This window comes from Neolamprologus brichardi, chromosome 6, assembly GCF_056152115.1.
Source record: "Neolamprologus brichardi isolate AB-2024 chromosome 6, ASM5615211v1, whole genome shotgun sequence".
Lineage (NCBI taxonomy): Eukaryota > Metazoa > Chordata > Actinopteri > Cichliformes > Cichlidae > Neolamprologus > Neolamprologus brichardi.
Genome location: NC_142109.1, coordinates 22,819,920 through 22,840,350, shown reverse-complemented (window position 1 = coordinate 22,840,350; position 20,431 = coordinate 22,819,920). Strand labels below are relative to the sequence as shown.

The window sequence follows — 20,431 nt, the reverse complement described above, 5'->3', positions numbered from 1 at the left end:
TGTCAAAGCAATTGAAAAAATGGAAATACATCTGCACTGAAGTGATTCTTACGTCAGGGGAGCTCAGAGGGTCTATCATCTCCTGTGAAGATCTACCTGTGATGAAGCTTTTTTTTAATACCTTCAAATAAAATGTTTTCATCAAAGCTGAGTGACTCTCGCATGTTACTGTTGACACTTATTATTAGGGATGGGTACCGGTATCCGGTGCCATGATGTCACCGGTTCTGACATAAACGGTAGTAACCAGACCGAAAAGCAGCGCACATTTCGGTGCTTTTTTTTCCTGAGATGTCATACACTTTGGATTCTAGCCAATCATTTTACCGTACCCAGGTACGTACGTTCTTTTAGAGCAGAGCTACAGATTAAAAGTGCCCAAGGCGAAGCAGTCAAATTCTGGCTGTACTTCACAGCAAAAGATGCAAACTCAGCAGCTTGCAACAAGTGCTTTAAGGTGATACTGTGCAAAGGAGGTAACACCTCGCATCTGATGAAACACCTGGCGACGTATAGCATTTTGTTAAAAGCCGAGAAATGCGCCTTATTTGATAGCTTGCTGCGAGACCTCACACCAAGCACATCTACTGTGGGTGGGTTGCCTGTTATCGGACCCGGAGTTAGCAACATCCCGCAAAAACCCAAAGAGTAGAGTCCTGGCCCCTAGCCCTGCCAGTGTAGCAGAAATGATGACGGATGATGATGGCAGCAGCAGCCGTTCTTCTCTGCGTGAGTAGCTTAATGTTGTTCGTGTGTAATTTACGTTGAGTAGGCTAACCACGTTATTACATTAATGCACGTAAGGTAAACTAGCAAACACCGTCGTAGTTACATGCGGCTGTCTTCTTGTTTGATGGCAGATACTCCCTTCACCCTGGCCAAAAAGGCTAAAATGACCAAAGAAAAAGTGAGAAACAGCTAAACATGAGAGGTTTTTGGACAAAGTTTGTGTTTTTTCCATTGATTAAGCACTTCTTTCAGCCAAGAGTGATACCATAAATCCCCTATAGCTGCAGAAAAGGCCTACATTGTTATCTTTTTACAAAAAAACAGCTGAACATGAGAGGTTTTTGGACCAATTTTGTGTTCTCCATTCTTTAAGCACCGGTTCGAGCACCGTTTAAGCACCGGCACCGTTTCAAAAGTACCAGTTTGGTACTGGTATCGGATAAAACCTAAACAATACCCATCCCTACTTATTAGGCATTGGTCTATACTTTCTTTTTTCTAAAACTGTGACGTCCAAAGTAATGGCAGAACATTATAACTGAAAACAATCTCTTCCTGAATACGCTCATGAATGTTTACTGTAAATTAAATTGTAAGTACACAACCTTATATTTCTGTACACATGTTTTAGCAATTTTTATGCTTGTGTGTGTATTACTAGTTATGTTTTCCTGTGTATGGGGTTATATACTGTAGTTACTTCATTCAGTACCAAAAGCCTGTATTGATTTCCTAAGGAGCATTTTGGTAGGGTGTTATTAGAGCACAAAAAGCACACAATGAGCAATAACACACAGTGTATTGCTTGTGAAGAGCTGAAATCTTTGCCCATAGGTCTATTACTGCATTCTGTACTGTATGTGTTTGTGTGTCTTTGTAAGGAGATGCAGTCTGCCAATCCTACTCAATGGTTTGTGGTAACTGCAGAAACTGACACAAAGCTTATTGTCTGTCTTTCTGTTCAGTTCTGTGAATAGCATGTGTAAGTGCGTGTCGGTACTGAACGCTGAGCTATAGTCAGGTTTCGATCCCAGTGTAGTGTTGCAAAAGAAGGCTGTAAGATGATGCGACAAGATGACAATAATTAAAAAGTCAGGCAGTCAAATGGTTAATTCTTCATAGAGCTGCAATGAACACAAGGTAGAAAAACCTATGAAATATTTTTCATTCAATAATCTACATTGATTTGTCTTATAGTTCAAATGAAAAAAATCTTGGTGTTGTCTTCATGCAGACCCATTTGTTTTTTCCTCCCATGATCTTTAATTTCTTGCACAGATTGAAAGCTTCAGTGCAAGTTTAAAGAAGATACACATTTAATTGTTATATCTGATTCGACTGAACATTGCTACATTTTGCTTTAATTCATACACCAACTTTTCCACCTCAGCCAAGCATAAAAATATGTTTGCAATATTTCATTTAATTTGTCTTATTAAAACCACACAAAGGTGTTTGATAAAACCTGTTTCATGAGGCAAAGAATCATCTCAGTTTGCAAACGGATGTGTGACTGATTGGATGCATGTACACAGTTTGTAGAAATGCATTTGTCTATGATTTCAGTGACATTTAATTTTTGTGTCTGTGCATCTGTGTGTGTCTGTGTATGTGTATTTGTATGAATGACACTGAAGTTCAAGGGCATCCCGGTCAGTGCTGACAGCTGATGTCATCTACACAGGACAGTGTAGATGACATCAGCTGACCAAGGGTTGGACAGGGTCAGCAGCGAGATGGGAATGTTAGCAGCTCAAACTGCGAAAAACACTACACACTGTGCATGTGCGTGTGTTTTTGTGTGTGTACCATCAAAAAAAAGAAAAAGAAAAAAAGAAAAGAAAAACAGACTGGTGGTTGTATTGTTTGGCATTTTGTCCAAATGTACAATGGCTAGTCCACAGTGTACTGCTAAATGCAGGCTATTACCATAAGGCTCAAAGTTATATGTTATACATTTTCTTTAGTTTCTTACGTGAAATCTGCTCTGGCAGCTGTAGGAGACCCTTGTGTCCAAGCCGTTTATCATGATTAAGCTGTGATCTGTGCACACAACTCAAATGAAAACTCATACGGTGAACTGTTCAGACATTTATAACTGTGACTGACTATAAACACTTTCAGAGGTGGGCCATGAAAAAATAAAGAGGTGGAAAAAAAAAGTCCTAAGTGTCACAAAAATGTTGCCACGGTGTTGCATAACGAAACATCAAAAAGTTTCATCCTTAAAAGTCTTGGAGTGGAATTTGGTTAAGTTTATCACCGTGACATGATGACAAAATTGTGCAACACCAGCTTGATCCTCTTATGCGTGGACCCTGGAGGCAGCTGCGAGCGGTGTAATGCTCCCATTTTAGGAAGACAAGCCAGCTTCACATGTTACCTCAGTGCTATGAGGGTGTCGGTGTAGGTTTGTATGTATATACCTTATAACTGTATACTGTGTGTTTACCACAGTATGAAATGTAGATGAAATATTGAAAAAAAAAAAGAAAGAAAATGCCAGATAAAGTAAATACTGTGATAAATCAGCATGTTCTTAATTCTCAGCTCAAGCAAATGATAGCTGTGCACCTACACACACACATACACACACGTATAGCATAATCAAACAGTCAAACATCCATGTAATCATCTGTTTCCACATTTGCCTCTGATTACACCCAGGGGGAGCCAATCTGTCTGCATGTGGGCAAAGTTTCTCATGTACACGCGCACACACACACACACACACACAAACACACACAGATACGTGCATACCGTGCAGCACAATCTTTATACACAAGCACTCATCTGCACCCAAACACCATGTGTATACAGCCATGCTAGAAGCAGCTGACAGGCCCCAGTTATCAGCCAAGGCAGGGTGCACTAGATAAGGGAGCCTCAGGGCGTCATAAACACCAATACAGAGAGAGAGTGAGCGAGAGAGACAGAATAATGTAGGGATGGAGGGATAAATCAGAGATGAAAGAAGGAAGAGGAAAAATTCAACACTCCTGTCATAGATAATAAAATTCTCAGATAAAGAGCTACAGCGGGAAGAGAGAGAATTAGAGACGCTTGGGAAGTGTGCAAGAGGGAAAGATGGGGCAGCAAGGTGAAAGAAGAAAGTGACATGTTAGTCACAAGGGTCGGGCAGTCAGGGAAAGAAAGACAGGAAAAAACAAGTGGGAGTGAGGAAGAGGCTGGATGAGCCGGACGGTGAGATTAAAAAGGAAAAAGAAAAGAAAACTGAAAAGGATTTATCCAGGGGACATCAGGGCCTGAGAGAGTGAGTATAAAAGTTAGAGGCATCTTACAAGAATATAAGATACACGCATACACACAAATTATTTAATATTTAAATAACAAATAAGTTTGATAATAATACATTATAATAAAAGTAACTTATCAGTACTTTTATTTACATCATTCATTTTATTCCAATACAGCGATCAGGCACAACATTATGACCACCACCTACAAACAGATCGACCCAATACACTTGTCTGTACAAGATGGATAATAATGGTGTGATTAAATGAAAAATGCTCAACAGACTGTACACAAAAGATGGATGTAGCCACCATGATGTCACCAGTTGGTTAGTGAACTTGACAACTCAGGTACTGACTGACACTACTTTGGGTTTCTGGAAAAGTGATGTGATGACTTGAATGTAGCAATTTAGACCATAAAATCTCCCAAGGAGTCATAAACAGCTTATAAACAAGGCATAAAAAGGAGACGCTCTACAGATGTTCGTATAACCAAACTTTTTTTTGCAATCAGATAACTATACCAGCTACCTGCAATCGATTGCAGGCAGTTCAACTTTGAAGATATGAAGCTGTCTCCCTTTTCAGGCGGTCTATGCTTGTAACACTCAGACCACAGCAGGTAACTATGAATGGAATGCTTTTTCTGACAGTTGCACACTAAAAAGAAATGACAGAGAGCGTTTGCATACCTGAGTCACATGATGGGCTTTTTCTACTGATGTTACACTGTGTACAGAGCACAGAGAAGATGAAAACCTATGTAGGTTTATTCCCAAAACTGCCCACCCCCAACCAAAAAACAAAAGCAAATGCTGTTTCTTCTAACTGTAACCCCCAAACAAGTCTTTACCATCACATAGCTTTTGTTTTGGGGGAAAAAAAGTATTGTCATTGATACAATAAATCCTAAACTAGTCTTTCTCTCTCTCACACACGCACACACATAAACACATCTATTGCTTACGCACACGCTGCTAATAAAGTCTGCTCATGCTTTGTCTCCTAAGACGTCAGGCTGCCTGCTTTTTTCCCTTCGTCAGCAAGTTTTGATCTAATCCCACTAAATCAAGAAGAATAAGAGTCGGCATTGGTTGTGACGGGGGAAGTCGAGGGAGTTGAAAATGCACACGCACCCACCGATATGAGACCAAATAACACACGCGCGCACACACACACAACTGTATGAAAACGCGTATGGGTGCTGGGCGTGTAAATAGATATTTTGGCAGGTGTACATATCATTATATTCTCACACATGGTGCAGATCAGATAAATCCACTTTGCAACCTGCCACCGGCACTCTGGAAGGAATAAAACACAAGCAGAGTGCCAGTCAAGTGATGCAGCAGGCAGATGCTACTCGCTCAAGTGTGAAGTGAACACACACATATGGATGAATATGTAGGGGCAAACACTCCCAATTGCAAATCATCCGGAGTCAAGTAGATGTGTGGATTCAAGTGCCATCACCCGTCCTACCATACCCACACAGCATATAAGTGAACTGATTAGTATTATCCCAGCGACAGGACAGAGCACTAGCTGAGAACTAATTTTTACTGAAGTGTGTTGTAGATCGCCGGCCTTCTTAAGCTGCACTCAACTGCCTGAATTGAGTTCCAGCTCACGTCTGAAATTAGACTTTGTAACCCACACTGGAGCTACAGACAAAAGGTTTCAGCTTTCAATGACATTTTTCTTATTTAGTACCTGGTGTCGAGCGTGTTAAAGTGTTAATTAACAGGAAGCAGTAGCACTCAGTTATACTGAAAAACATGAAGGAGTTTTTCAGTATAACTATAAAAAAAATGCCTACAAATTTTTGTTTACTTTCAAGTAAATTTGGTATTTTACAAGCAGAAATACTCCTCTGTAGTTACAAAGCTTAAAAATGACAACAGAGAGTCTGCTTCATTGTGATATGCATTTCTCAGTCTTGCAACAATTCTAGGGCTGTTGTTTATTAGTTAGACCAAAAGAAAGAAAAGACACTTTCCTCTGCTGACTTTCCTGTTGCACAATTACGGTCTGTATAAAAGACTGGCATCATATATGCAACAAATACTGAATGTTTAAAACATTTGATCAAGTCAAAGTTTAAAGAACCTAATAACATCGTTTATGATCAATTGCCTGCACACTTGATTACATTTCAATCAACGTGGCTCTGATCTGCATGCTAATAAGCACGTAAACCATGAATGTAACATCCCAGCATTAGCATTATGTTAATGTATGAGACACCGGTTCTAAGGCTCTTTACAGTATTTCTCTCAGATTCTTTTCTTTCAGTATGACATGCTTCAAAAATATAACACAATGCACGCAGACAGTAGTTGAGCAAGAGCTGAAATTTTAACATTACCAGCTTATATAGCTTACCTGTATTGGCCCAGTTCTTAGCAATAGCAACTGCTGGCTCAATTACATGCAGGTGAGACCTGCTCATAGGATTTTATGGCATCCCATTAATTAAAAAGAACCTCTATGACATAAAAAAGATGATGATAATAGTATGCGGAACAGGGCAAACATCATTCTCTCAATTCTCTGCACTACACTCTACAAAGTTCATCTATAAACTTTGTAGAGGGTTTAATTATAACTTACCAATATCTTCCTGGATTGGAATCAAACCTGGGCCTCTGTAATAGCCTGCAGCATATGGGTTGTCTGCTAAACCTACTGACCTACACAAGCACCCGAGTCAGCATTTAAAAAAAAACATTCTTGCATCACTTTGAGAACCAGTGAACAATACAATAGAGCTGAATAGATAATTAAGAAAAATTAGCTGTCTCTGCCTGAAACTGTCCACAGTAAGGTAAATGGAAATTTTCTCTCTATTTAATCTAATCTCTTTACATTGTATGGGGTGAAATGCTGGGTGAGAGAAAATGCTTATGAATCAGAGTAAAAGAAAAAGCCATTGTTGAAATTTTCCCAAAAAAGAAAATGATTTTTCAGGACAAAATGACAGTAGAATAGCGGTGAAAAGGAGAGCCGCCTAGGTTACAAGTTGATTCCAATCTACCGTTTTCAGGATTTTAACAATAGAATAAAAACATCCTGAGAAAAAAGAGCTTGAATGCAGCTTCTGTAGCACAGAGATATTATGGACTCGCATTTCTCCATCAGACAACTTGGGCAAAAACATAGTGTCAGTTTGGTGCTGAAAAGAAGCTGTTGAAGCAGCGTTTGTCTGCTGATGCTGTCAGCAAACACAAAAGGAACTGCCAGCCTGTTTTATAACGGACTTTCTGCCCTTGTGTTCAGTTATTACACAGAAAGTGCTGCAAAAACTAGAGTAAGAGAAGGAGGCTAAAGTGAGACAAAGTGTGAAATCAATGATAAAGTAAAGGTGAGAGAATAGACTGCCATCTATTTAGATTTAGTGAAATCAACACCATTCCTCGCACAGCCTAATTTCAAGGCTGGCTGCCTTAAAATGGCCCAATTCTCTTTTGCAGAGGGCACAGAAATATCAGGTGTACTGACATCAGTTTGAGGCAAGCTTTGACAGCCCATTCCTTTTAAAGCCATTAGGAAGAGGAGATACTGACAGCATCGTTGAGCAAAATGTTTTAGGGTCTCATGTCAGCTCTTAACAACTCCAAGGACACCTCATGAAGTAGGGTATGTAGGCACCAAATGTAATTATGCTCAACTTTGCTCACACCTTCTGCTCTCTCTTTTCGACAAAAGCAGAAAAATCAGGGCTTTAATATAACTCGGAAGGCACTGGGAAGCTTGTTAAAATAAAATGTGAATAATAAGATGTTTCTGACCCCATTTCAGCAGTGCTTGGCACAGACGTGATAAGTCTGTGTCTCTGGTTTTAATGCCATTTAACTAACTGGAAGGTTTGAAGATAATATCAAACATCTGAATGAACTGATGAACAGTAAAGAGTTGACACTGACCTTGAATACAAAAAAAACCCCTATTATGTAATTAATTACTGAAAAATGTAAGCTGTAAGAATGAGAACGAAGTGATTTTTTCCTTTTTGATACCCATAACTGATGATGTAACTATTGATATTTTCTTCAAATGGATGACTGTATACCTTCTCAACATAAAAATTGATGACTATGGGCTGGCACTGCAGGTGCTTCATACTCATTTATCAGTAGTGGTCATGCACCATTGCACTAAGAGCCAATTAAAACCCATTATGTGGTTCATAATCTTTCAAGGCAGGGTTCATTATTTCTTTTAAGCCAAGACTGGATTCAGTTTATTTCAGCCACCACCCTACAGCCTCCATGACATTGTGCTAGATCTTTCACTTTGGTACTCCACCTTTTATGCTCTAACTCAGTTGTTTAATAATCAGTATGTATTGTTTTGCACAGACATCTACCAGTGTTAACTAGCTAGCGCTGACCTGTAACCACTAGGAATACAGATTGATACTTAATAGCATCCAGTCTACCTTCAATTCAAGAGCAGCACTTCCCAGAAAACAACATAATAACCACAAATCTAAAACTAACATAGGACTAATCTTACCATAACAAATGAAGCCTCTGTCGGCTTTCTTTGTTGGTCAGCTAACTCTTCCTACAGGAGTCGGGCAACCAAAATTGGTGCAACGGTATGTATCAGGTCCCCCTATAGCCGATACTATGATGTAGTCATGTCACCTAGCAACCGCCTACCAACAGGCTAAAATGACCCATTTGTAGCATTCATGCACAAATAACACAAAACTTTAATTATGCATGATGTCATCATTTTTTCTAGCAACCAATGACCAATTTTAGCCAACCTCTATGGCAGTGTAAAAAAGCAGTGTATCCTTTTTAATATGATGATATTAACATCTAATTTAACAAATATTCACTATACTAATATATTCAATTTCTGATGTTTACAGTATAAATATGACATTACATTAAATCATTTGACAGAATAACTTATGAGGTCACGTTTAGGGACTGTAACATAGGCATGTAACAGTAGAGTACATATAGTATATATAGTTAAAAAAAAGTATCAACAAAGCAAAATAAAGAAAGTAGCCCTGCAAATTGTGCAAATTGTGTCATGTGCTCTGCTTTAGCATTGGCAGTTATGTGAAAACAGGCCTGTTGCCTGTTTATGTTGAATATGAGAATGGTTAACTTCGGGTAATGTGCTACCCTTATTCTCTGAACTGCTGGAAGTTTATATGTGAAAATGACTTAAAATGACAATTAAAAAAAGAATAGATGTAACAGTCCTCAAAGCCTGCGTCTGGGGCATTACACTGACTGTCGTTCATTTCCTGGAGACTTTCTCGAAACACACCAAACTGGCGTAAACCTAGCCTTAAGCTAAACCTAACCATAAAACACGCATTCACCTTCAAATTTAATCACTTGCTTCAGGGAGACCTGCTCTTTGTCCCTAAAAGGAAGACATTCTCATAAAGTAGCTGTGTAAACAGGTTTACTTGCACACACCCACACACACACACACACACACACACACACACGCCTGTTCTCACCCACACCTCCTTGCTGTACCTGTCTGCCATGCTTTTCATTTTCCTCCCTTTATTAAGACAGAGCTAACTGTTTTGGCCCTGCAGCCAACAGAGACTGACCTCCTTTAGCCTTTGTTCATGTCAGACAACTGAGATCTTTTACACTCCAAGATGGAAACTGCCATTATACCTCACACTGCAAATGGTATCACTCTACCTTTTTCTTGTTGCTCTGTATTTATTATTTTCGACAGGGATTTAAACATCAAAATGTCAATTTAAAGTTATTGCTGTTAATATAATGTTACAGCTTTATTCATGTTTTAAAACTATTTAGAGCTTTCAGCCCTGGGTTAAGAAGAGAGGTGATGATTAGCGAGCAGCAGTATGGCTTCATGCCCAGAAGGATCACGACAGATGAGATGTTTGTATAGAAAAGGTCAGAAGGAGCTTCACTGTGTCTTTGTGTATCTAGAGAAAGCCTATGATCGGGTAGCAAAAGAGGAACTGTGGTACTGTGCTAATGTTTTCACGGGGAGCGAACAGGATAGACAAGAGTAGTAATGAGTGCATCAGAGGGACAGCTCACGTTAGAGTTAGAGAAGTAAGGATGAGAAGGTTTGGACATGAGCAGTGAAGGGACAGTGGATAGACCTGAACAAAGGATGTTGACTATGCAGCTACCAGGCAGGAGATAAAGAGGAAGACCTGAGAAAAGGTTTATGGACACAGTGAAAGAGGAAATGCAGAGGGTTGGTGTGACAGAGGAGGATGCCAGGGACTCAGTGAGATGGAGGCAGGTGACCTGTTGCAGGTCCCCGAAAGGGAGCACACCAAGAAGAAACTGAAGGAGAAAAAGATTTATTTTTTCATTTTAAAGGTCTAGAAATAAAAAATGAAACATTTACAAGCATAACTATACCAGCACACACATGATCACAGAAGTAAATAGGATTTTGCTAAAGCAGCAAAAAAAGCAGAGCCAGCAGTTTGTCCTGTTTGTATTTGCAACACGGCTAATGAAAGAAGTCACCCACGGGCAACAACCATTCTTTCTCTCAGCTCTCCAGATTTGAAACAAAGGTTTTGGGAACCCTTTACCAAAGTGTGCGTTCCACTGCAGTGTGCGTTTAAGTCTGTCAGGGGTTAGAAGAGTAAGGGGTGATGAAATGCTCTACAAATCTGGGAATCTGCTAACAAGCTCATTGATTTGAGCCTTGAAGAGAACAGCTGTAGGGGGCAAGAGAAAGAAACAGAGACACACTGAAAGTAGGGACTAGAGTAATAGTCACAGAAAGTGAAAAAAGGTTAGGAGACACAAAACATGGATGCAGGAAGGAGCGAGGGAAGTGTTGGTGGCTTTCTGCAAACTCAGACACTTAAAGCGTTTAAAATGGTGCAGCGTGAGCATACGACTCATTTGTATGCTCCAGTTTATAACAAAGAGACAAGCTGACACTCTGTCTCACATACCCCAAGCACAAATATACACTAACATCCCACAAATGATTAATGTTAATGTACTAGTTTGCCTTAAAGAAGGAGCTAACTCAGAAGTCTTTTTAGGCGTTTCACACAGATCAGCAGGTTCTTTGGATTCAAAAGATCACAAACACCATCCCTTCATACCTAAAAGTTTGGATATTTTTAATAGGAAATGTGTCTTACCCTCATTTAAACCCAATTGTATAATAATGTTTTGAGTCAGCTGCTTTAAAAGTTTGCTACCTATATAGTTGCTGGCTTGCACAACAAAGTCAGAAAAAAAAAAGAAAGAAAAAAAGCACTAAACTTCTGAAAAAATGAGAATCAGCGACCTAAGGAAAGCAATAACTGAACGTGATAACCCAATTGTGAGACATGCAAGAAAAGCAAGGGTGGAGTTTGAAATATATGTGCATGCATGTGCTCTTATCTGCTTGGCACAGGAAAACAGCTCATAGCCAGCCTAAGGAATAAAAGGAGTTGAACTGAGGTCACTGACTCCACTCTCTCTACAGGCTTCACTTTAATGATGGCGCAAGGTGAAGGAGTTGTTTGACTGGGGGTGACGAGGAGGTGGAAGACTTGGGGAGACACTGGGTGGTGTTCATGTGTGTGTGTATTCTCGGGAGGAAAGGGAAAGAGAAATAGGGAAGAAAAATTTATAAGGCACAAAAATACACAACAATAATTTTATTTTTGATTGCCTTCTCATAAATAAACAGAAAAAGCTCAGAACAAATAAAACCTATTACACATTTAGACCCACACTTTTATGCCTCATGCTTCAATATTATGGCAGCACGGTGGTTAGCACTGTTGCCTCACAGCAAGAAGGTCCTGAGTTCACTTCCACCATCAGGCCGGGGTCTTTCTGTGTGGAGTTTGCATCTTCTCCCCGTGTTTGCGTGGGTTCCCTCCGGGTACTCCGGCTTCCTCCCACCATCCAAAGACATACAGCTTGTGGGGACAGGTTAATTGGATAATCCAAATTGCCACTAGGTATGAATGTGCGAGTGAATGTGAGTGCAAATGGTTGTCTGTTCCTGTGTGTTGGCCCTGCGACAGACTGGCGACCTGTCCAGGGTGTACCCTGCCTCTCGCCCTATGACAGCTGGGATAGGCTCCAGCGTGCCCCGCAACCCTGAATAGGATAAGCGGAAGCGAATGGATGGCTTCAATATTAATGGAGCTCTGGGGGGTGGGAGGGTTAGTCCATGATGGGTTTTCCTGGTATTTCACTGATAGTGTGTTTAGTTAGTTTGTCACACAGAAAAATTACACCGTTGTTAATCAGATGCTTTTCAGATGAGACTGAAATCAACCACAATTTGAACCAAAAATATCTAATATGGATATGCCACTCCATAGGGCAGCATTTTTTACAGTTTCCCTTCCTTAACACTGGCTTCTTTACAGTCCCTTTTCTACTGATATCACGTTTGATATAAATGGTAAACAGACTGGTTCTTATACAATGTTTTTTACTCTAACTGAGCACTTTTTTTTGCTATGTTCTTACTACATAAGTGCATTTTATGTAACTTTTGCACACATTTATACTCTGATGGGTGGATGTTCATATCTTGAACAAGAATATTTGGCGTGCAGACTGGAGTAGACAAGGATCAAACAACTAACCTTCCAAATAGCAGGTGACATTTTTTGCTACCTGAGTTACAGCCACCCCAGACATCTGAAAGGTCAGATGCACCTGAGAGATCAGCTCAGCTCATCTGTCAGCACCTCCCGGGTGATGTGTTAGGTCTTTGCTTGATTTTGGTTGACTTTCTGACACCGCTCACCAGCTGCAGATTGTTTTTGTTACTTTTTGTTTTGTTCTCCATTTCTCTAGTTTCCTTAACTTTTTTATGAACACTCTGCACACCACGCCAAGATATAACACTTTTCAGCTAAGCTAGTTCTTTGGAAGTAACCTCGTTGGTGCAAAAAATTCTGTTTTATTCCTGTCAAACTGTGTTATCTTAGGAATCTTTCATACATTTAACTACACAAATGGGAACAAATGATCTGTTCCCAGTTGTGTAATAGTAACACCAATTGATCACTTGAGTTAGGTGCCTTAATTATGTTTGAATTGAATGATTCATAGATAAGTTTAAATTATTTTAACAAAAAATACTAAAACTAAAAAACTAAAAAAAAAAGAAGAAAAGGGAAAAAAAAGGAAAAGCTAATAAAAAGAAAAACTTGGATGGACATTTGGGATTCCTGGATAGCTCTTGATCATGATCACTTAAAAAATTAAAAGAAAGTCTTGTTCCTTAAAAGCAAAATATAAATAAATGGGGAGTGCACAGTACTGAAACTTTGAGAAAATAAATGCTCAGAGGAGGGGTAAAACACATTACTATTGACTTTCAAAAACCCTCTTACTACAAAAAAAAAAACACAAAAAAACTCTGACACTTTCAGCTACACAATCATATATATGAGAGCAACTGGACAAAGTGAAAGTGAAAAGAGAAGTGGAAAAAAAATTATAACAAGATAAAGCCTCTACAAAAAATGAGTGAAACACAGAAGGCAGACAGAATATGTTGAGAAAAACAAGTGTGCAGCAGAAAGAATCTGAAGACCAATTCAATTTTACAAGGCATTACGTAACATCAGCGGATAGGTCTTTTTGCATTAATCTCTCGGGTTATGTAAGCTATCTCTGGACTAGAGCAGATTTATAGCAATGAGCTTATGATGCAAACTAGCATTAGTTCTTTCGCAGCATGCTGCCACTGTGGTAGTGTAGTGAATCTCTCTTCAAGTAAAATGTGGCCTCTCTCACACAAGACAGACGTATTTATACACCAGAAAACATTCAGACTGAAGAATTAAAAAAATTAAATAGACCAAAAAAAAAACCAAAAACCCCAAGGTGCTCCAATAGCGCAAGGGGTGTGGCACCACAGTCTTCACATATCATCATATGGCACGATATCATTGTATGAGATAAAACAAAGGCCTGGTCAAACTGTTTGAACAGAGCTAAAAGAAAATGAGGGCAAAGCAATAACAATGTGATTTGTTGACTTTTGTAGTTTGACTGTCAAAGGGGAAGGCATAGTGAAAATATAAAAATACCACAGTGTAAGTAAAACTTACTTAAATAGAGAAAGAAATATGGCTGGCAATGGGGAAGAGAGAGATAAAAATTGAAAGTGCTTTTATAGTAAGGATGAAAACTAAAGTGCAAAAGATTTGTGAACAGATGGGCCTTAAAAGAACCGGTTAACTGTTAGAGAGGTGTAAAACTGACAGTTGTCATGTCTCCTGGAAACATCAGCTTTTGTGAAGATTAAAAAGACAAACTGACTGGAATTATGAAGATGAAAATTTCCTTATAACAGCAGCATTACAAGGATCAAGGATCAAGTATTCTGTTGTCATTCACCATGAAGAAAACCTTACAGAACGAGATGCAGTTACTCAGATCTCGGTGTTAATAATGATTAAAATAAGCAACGATAGTAGAAATGCCTCGAGGCAATAGCCCTAATAACACTAATTGTTGAAAATGCTGGTAAATAATAGCAGCTAGTTGTAGGACTGCAGGTAAAGGTAAAAATGAGAATGTGGTACCTCTACATGGAACTAACTTAGCAGTAAAATATACAGAACACACAGTTCTGCGTAGACGATGATAAATCAGTGCTACTGTCTCTTTTCAGCTCCATGCCTGAATCTGAAACTTCACATTAATTGAGAAATTACCAGCAGTAGGGATGCTGCTGTGTAGCTTGACACTTTAATTTTGAGGAATCCATGGAGAGGGTATGCATGAGAAGGAGGAAGCGAATCTTTGCGACGTGACTGAAGATATTTTTAACAATTTCCTCCTTTTTTTTGTGGCTTTTTCATTTTTATTGATGCCTAAGAGTTGACAGTACTGAGGCAGAGAAACTAGGAAGCAAGGGGAGATAAGGATTTTGACTTGTAATAAAGATCTTCGACTGCTATCAAACCAGATGTTGCAGTTTTAGTACGTGCTATGATTCTTAAATAACCATGACAGAGTTTGAGGGAGGTGGGACGGGGAGTACTGTCTTTTTAAAATAAGCAATTATTACATGTAAGACAAACTCAAAGTGGAGAAAATAAAGCAAAGTAAAAAAAATGCAGGTTATAATGATCAAATAGTATTACAATACTATGTATTATAGATCTCTTATTTAAAACAATAGCTTAAAAAAATCCTCAATAAAAATTAAAATTGCCTTTTCCCATTACCCAGGTAAGTTAGATCAAATATAATTGTAGTTTTCTTCAGCAGTAAAATGCAAAGGGGAAGAAATTTCTTGTGGCACATTTTCAAACCGACTTTAATAAAATATAGTAGATTTAATATGTTTACCGTTTTTAGCAGGCACATTTTTTGATTTCCACATGTCATCTCTGTGAACCGTCCCCACAATGCCACGTTTTTAGTTTTCATGTTACGCTCAACACATGCTCTGTGAACATAAGCCACCAGGATGATGCACCAGAAAATGAACAATTTTCCAGGCTACTTCACTGTACTTACTTCTTCGCTGTGTATCGTGTGTCCTGTGGGCATTCAACTGTAAGAGGCCAATACGCTTTTAGCCTGTGCCACTTTCTTTCATCTTCCAGTATTATTAAAGCTTCTTTATGTCACATAACAGTAGTGGCAGGATAAGGCACAAAAGGTGCTGACCATCTCGCTTTTCAACGACTGGGAGCAGCTATCGGTGTTCCAGACCCTCCAGTTGGTAATGAGCAGGAGAGCCGTGTCTGCTCTCCCTCTAACACTAATACATCTCAGGTACCCTGGCAATCTAACTGGCATCAAATTCAGCTTTATTTCCATCAAGCTCCTCAGTATTCCACAATGTGAGGGGTGCATACTCAGCAGAAATGGTGAAACGCAAAGACCTGTACTGAATTAACTGAGATGTGTGTGCTGCAGTGTGTTACCAGGTAACGTGGTAAATGTGCGAAATTTCTGCTTTGTGCATAAATGACAGATGTTGTGAGATTCCTAACAAAAGAATGGCATTCATTAGTGAGCCTTCAAAAAATATCTGCATATTTGAATACCAAATATAAACTCTAAAGATGCCACCTCGGCACTTTGCTGAACTCTCTTTTTGTCCTTTCCAACAAACATTTTTTCATCGGTCTGATCTGCATACTGACAGCCTTCAGGATGAAATATGATTTTGATTTGTCACAGACATTTATTTAAAAATAAATAATACCTTAAAGTTTATTCTGTTGTGAGTTTTATTAAAAGAAGTCATTTTAGTCAATAGCTCCAATGCCTTAGTAAGTCTCGACATGCTCTTTTCACTCATCTCTAGTAAATAATATCCAGCCACGTGACTGCAGTGCAGACTGAAAACTACAAAAAGGGGAGTGATACACTAAGAAAACACAACACCTTATCATTCCCACAGCGGCCAATTACAGCTACCCTGCTTCCTCCTAAGCCAATCACAACTTTCAGATGTTGTCATGAGAGCAATATTGTACCCGCTATGCTCTCTCACTCACACACACACCACAATGCAGGAATGAGAAACGGTGGAAAACGATAGACCCTGGACACTTTTTTGCTCAGCTTTATTTTAACACTGCTCAATGTTGCCCAAAGGAAAGCGAGATGTTTCCAAATCTGTGTTTGGTCTCAGATCTAACCAAGCCTTATCTTTAGGGCAACTGTTGTCTGTTTGCCTGCTTTTTCATTTGACTTGGTCATTTTGTCCATCTGGACTTAACAATATCTGCAACCCCCCCCCCCCCCCCCCCCCACCCCCACCCCCCAAACACAACATCCATCTTAAAATACTAATAAAAATACAGTATTAATACGAAATAAAACAACAGCATTGCATTGTTCATGAATGTGTCTGCTGATTTGCATCTGAGGCTTTTTCTGTGTGAACCACTGATAATTACATTGCGAGGTAATCAAACCAAAAAGCTCCCTGTTTTCCAGCCTGTTTACTAACACACTGTGATAATTGCATTCGCAGGGCATGGTGTGAATGTACACAAAGCCACTATCTGAGAATGCAGCCCTAACACAGAAATGCAGCAGTGTTGAGGGAAGTCTTTAATTAATTCATTCGTTGACAAAAAAAAGCCCCCCGTGTATTTCACAGCGCCTAAAAACAGAAAATCAATACTTGTGCTTTTTAAATAACAAATCACTATGTACTCGTGTGCAGCTTCGCCGTGTGGCAGGATATATTGAAGCTAAATATACAGTATAATTGCACGTCATAGCAGCACAAAGCTGTGCCTCACAATGCATCCTCTTCTGAGAATTGAACTTGTCATTACTGGGTTCACTGAATGGACCCAGTAAACAGTGTTACATTATCCTTTATCACATGTTAGTATAACGATCACTGTGAAAAGCATTAAAAGCTTTACTTTAACATTTACAGGTTTGAGGGTAACGTGAGAGAGGCAGCGAGAGAGAACGAGCAATCCATCAGTTACAAGTGAGACTGAGAAACTGGGAATAGTGAATACACAAATTGTTCATACTGGTGTGGTAATATATCCTGTGCAGTCACCTAAAACATCACGACCCACAATGTCAGGCAGATAAATCTGAAAATGTGGGTCTCAAGGAACTCCAGTGACGTGCATGCAGCAAAAACGATTGTGTCATCAATCTCAAAAGTCACTTTTTTATATATGAAATTCTTCTAAATTGTCCCACCCTGCAGCTGCGTTATATGTCTACAGAATGTCTGCCAAAAGCTGGGCATCAATACAATGCTTCTCCTATGATTTGTGAGAGATGTCCGGAGCAGAGCACAGTATGAAATGCAGAGAACAGCCGGGCCTCTGTAGGCACCATTATATTGATGTATATTCTGTACCTGTGTCACTGCGCTGATCGACGATGACAGAAAGACAAAGACTAGCGGCTCAATCGAGGCCGAACAAAGACGTCACCTAGTATGAGTCAGCTGTCTTCTCACAATATGCCCGTTCATAATTCTTCTTTCAAACATTAGCCATTCATTGACATTGAAGATGACGACCCCTATGATTTGTTCAGTCTTGACTATGAACCTGATTACTTAGACTAGACAACGCTTGAAGGATCTTTTCAATCACGACAAATTTACATCCATGCATATGTCTGTGTGTGCTGGCTCTAGTTCAGCTTTATCAGTAAGCAGAAACGAGTAATCATCCTGACACGGGACGGAAAAGAAAAATCACCAATGTAGTCGCACTGACATCAAGCTGCAGATTGAGCCTACATGAGATCAATACGGCAACAGATCAATTCAGCGACAGGACCTTAGAAACCTCGATGCTAATGCTGGCGTTAAGTGGAAATGAGCAGACTTTAAATGCAAAATTACAAAAACACAATGCATCAGTTGATTGGCTAAATTGGCTGTTAGTGTGAATGTGAGTGTAAATGGTTTTCTGTCTCTCTGTGTTAGCCCTGTCCGGAGTTTACTCTACTTTTCATCCTATTAACAGCTAGAAAACGGATGAAATAGATGGATATATATGCCTTTTCCCCCCCAATCTGTACACAAGAAACATTAGTGTCATGTTCAGTGTTGCAGAGTTGCAGTTTCTTGTTTTTTAATTTAGTTTATTCTTGTTTACCTTTGTTTTTGTTTTTTTTAAGGATTTATGTTTGAATTCTTACAGTTTCTTGAGTGGTTTTGGTCATTGTTCTCTGTGTCGTCCTGGTCTGTTTCCCCAGTCATGTCTCTGTGTCTGCCTGGTCCCTCTGTGGCCTGTCTCTGTGGCCTGTCTCTGTGGTCTGTCTCTGTGGTCTGTCATGTCTCTTTTTATTCTTCCTTTGTCTTTGTCAAGTCTGTATGTCTCAGTCTGCGTTAGTTTCCTGTTTTAGTTTGACAGTCTCTTGTCATGTGTGCGTTATATTCAGTTTTGCTTCCCCTGTCGTTACTCAAACTTAGCTCACCTGTGTCTTGTTTGCCCCAGCTGTGTTCCATCTCTCTAATTGCCTTATGTGTATATTTAAGTCCCCAATTTTCTTCTGTTCTACGTCATTTCATCATCATATTCCTTCATGCTGTGTGCGGTCCAGTCTGTCAGTGTTTCAGTCAGTTCTCTCCATTTAACGCTGCCTTATGTTTTGTTAAGTTTGCCGGTGCAAGCTAATAAAGCTGTGTTTTGAGTTTATGTTTGTCTGCAGAGTCCTGCACTTGGGTCCACTCTCTGTCCGACACAGCATCCCATAACAACAGCTCTATAGCTCCATATAATTAAGATATTAAGATAACCACTGCTAACCAATCACTCCAACGCCGGTTTGTTAGATCTCGCGCACAAAGAACTTACCCCTGAAGTTCCTTGACAGACATGGAGATCTTGAGGTTGTGTCCCAGAACATGAAGTGCAGTGAGGATATCAGCCCATTGGACCATCTCTCCTAGAGGCCCTCCCTTCAACACCTTTGGGCTGAAAACATCTCCAGACTCCTCAGTTAGGAAGCCTACATGAACGAGGATCTGAAAGAGAACACAGCGTTATAGAAGAGTTAAAATAAAGGTCTGTAGATGGGGTACATAAGAAAACTTGAAAGGACATTGTTTAATAATAAATAATCTTTAAACAAAGGTTTTTACAAAAATCATGTTTTTTGTGGTTTCTTATAATGTTCTGCTGTATTTAAATTAAAGCACGAGATGGTTTAAGGCAAATCACTAAAAAAATTCTGAAAATGTACCTAAAATAATAATGATAATAGTAATAATACATCACCAGAATAGTTTTTAAATTGTTAATAACTAGTTAAAACCAACAACAGATATGAATAGAGAGTCTCAAATCGTGCTTAGACTACATTAATAACTCAATGCCATTAAGGTTATAAAATACAAAAATAAGCCCAACAGCTTTAGTTATTATCTGTAGCTCCAAACCAATGTACTCAAAAACCAAAGTTACCCAATAATACAAACTAACAGAGAGAGAAAGCTGAATATAAGAGCAACCAGCACGTTTCACAATGAACAATAACAGTTTTTGTCAAAGTTTCAGAACTATGAAGAGCACAATAAATCTTGAACAGGCCTGTCTGATGAGAAGTCAAACGTATAAAAATTCAGTGTATCATGTTTTAATTCTTTGTGTTTCTTTTCTCCTCATTTAAACCCAGATTAACTTCATTGTATTGTGAAAATACAGTAGATCTAAGGGGGCCATCACATCTGTTGTAGGCCTTCTTGTTGCCTGAAACATTTTCACTATTCTACATCATATTTATTGACATAATTTTACAGTCAACATGTTTTATTTATGATGGTCTAGTTATGCCACAGGCACCCTAAATTAAGAATAATAGCAATTACCAATTTTTACATGTTTCTGTAATGGTTAATCCACCAATATGTGCGCAGTCTTTAATGAAAAAGCAATTTTTTATGCTAAAATGTAATCTAAAATTTGAATATATTATTAAAAGTTTACCGTTTTACAAAAAAGCTGAAAAAAT

At 39.1% G+C, this 20,431-nt stretch overlaps 1 protein-coding gene across 1 annotated transcript in view; it reads right to left on the bottom strand.

The window, feature by feature from the left end:
- Positions 1-20,431, bottom strand: part of LOC102794880 (alpha-1,6-mannosylglycoprotein 6-beta-N-acetylglucosaminyltransferase B-like) — a 111,550-nt gene that overhangs the window by 25,670 nt on the left and 65,449 nt on the right. Inside the window, exon 8 of the mRNA XM_006787474.2 lies at positions 19,276-19,445. Coding sequence (XP_006787537.1) covers positions 19,276-19,445 — 170 coding nt within the window. The remainder of the gene's footprint in view (positions 1-19,275; positions 19,446-20,431) is intronic.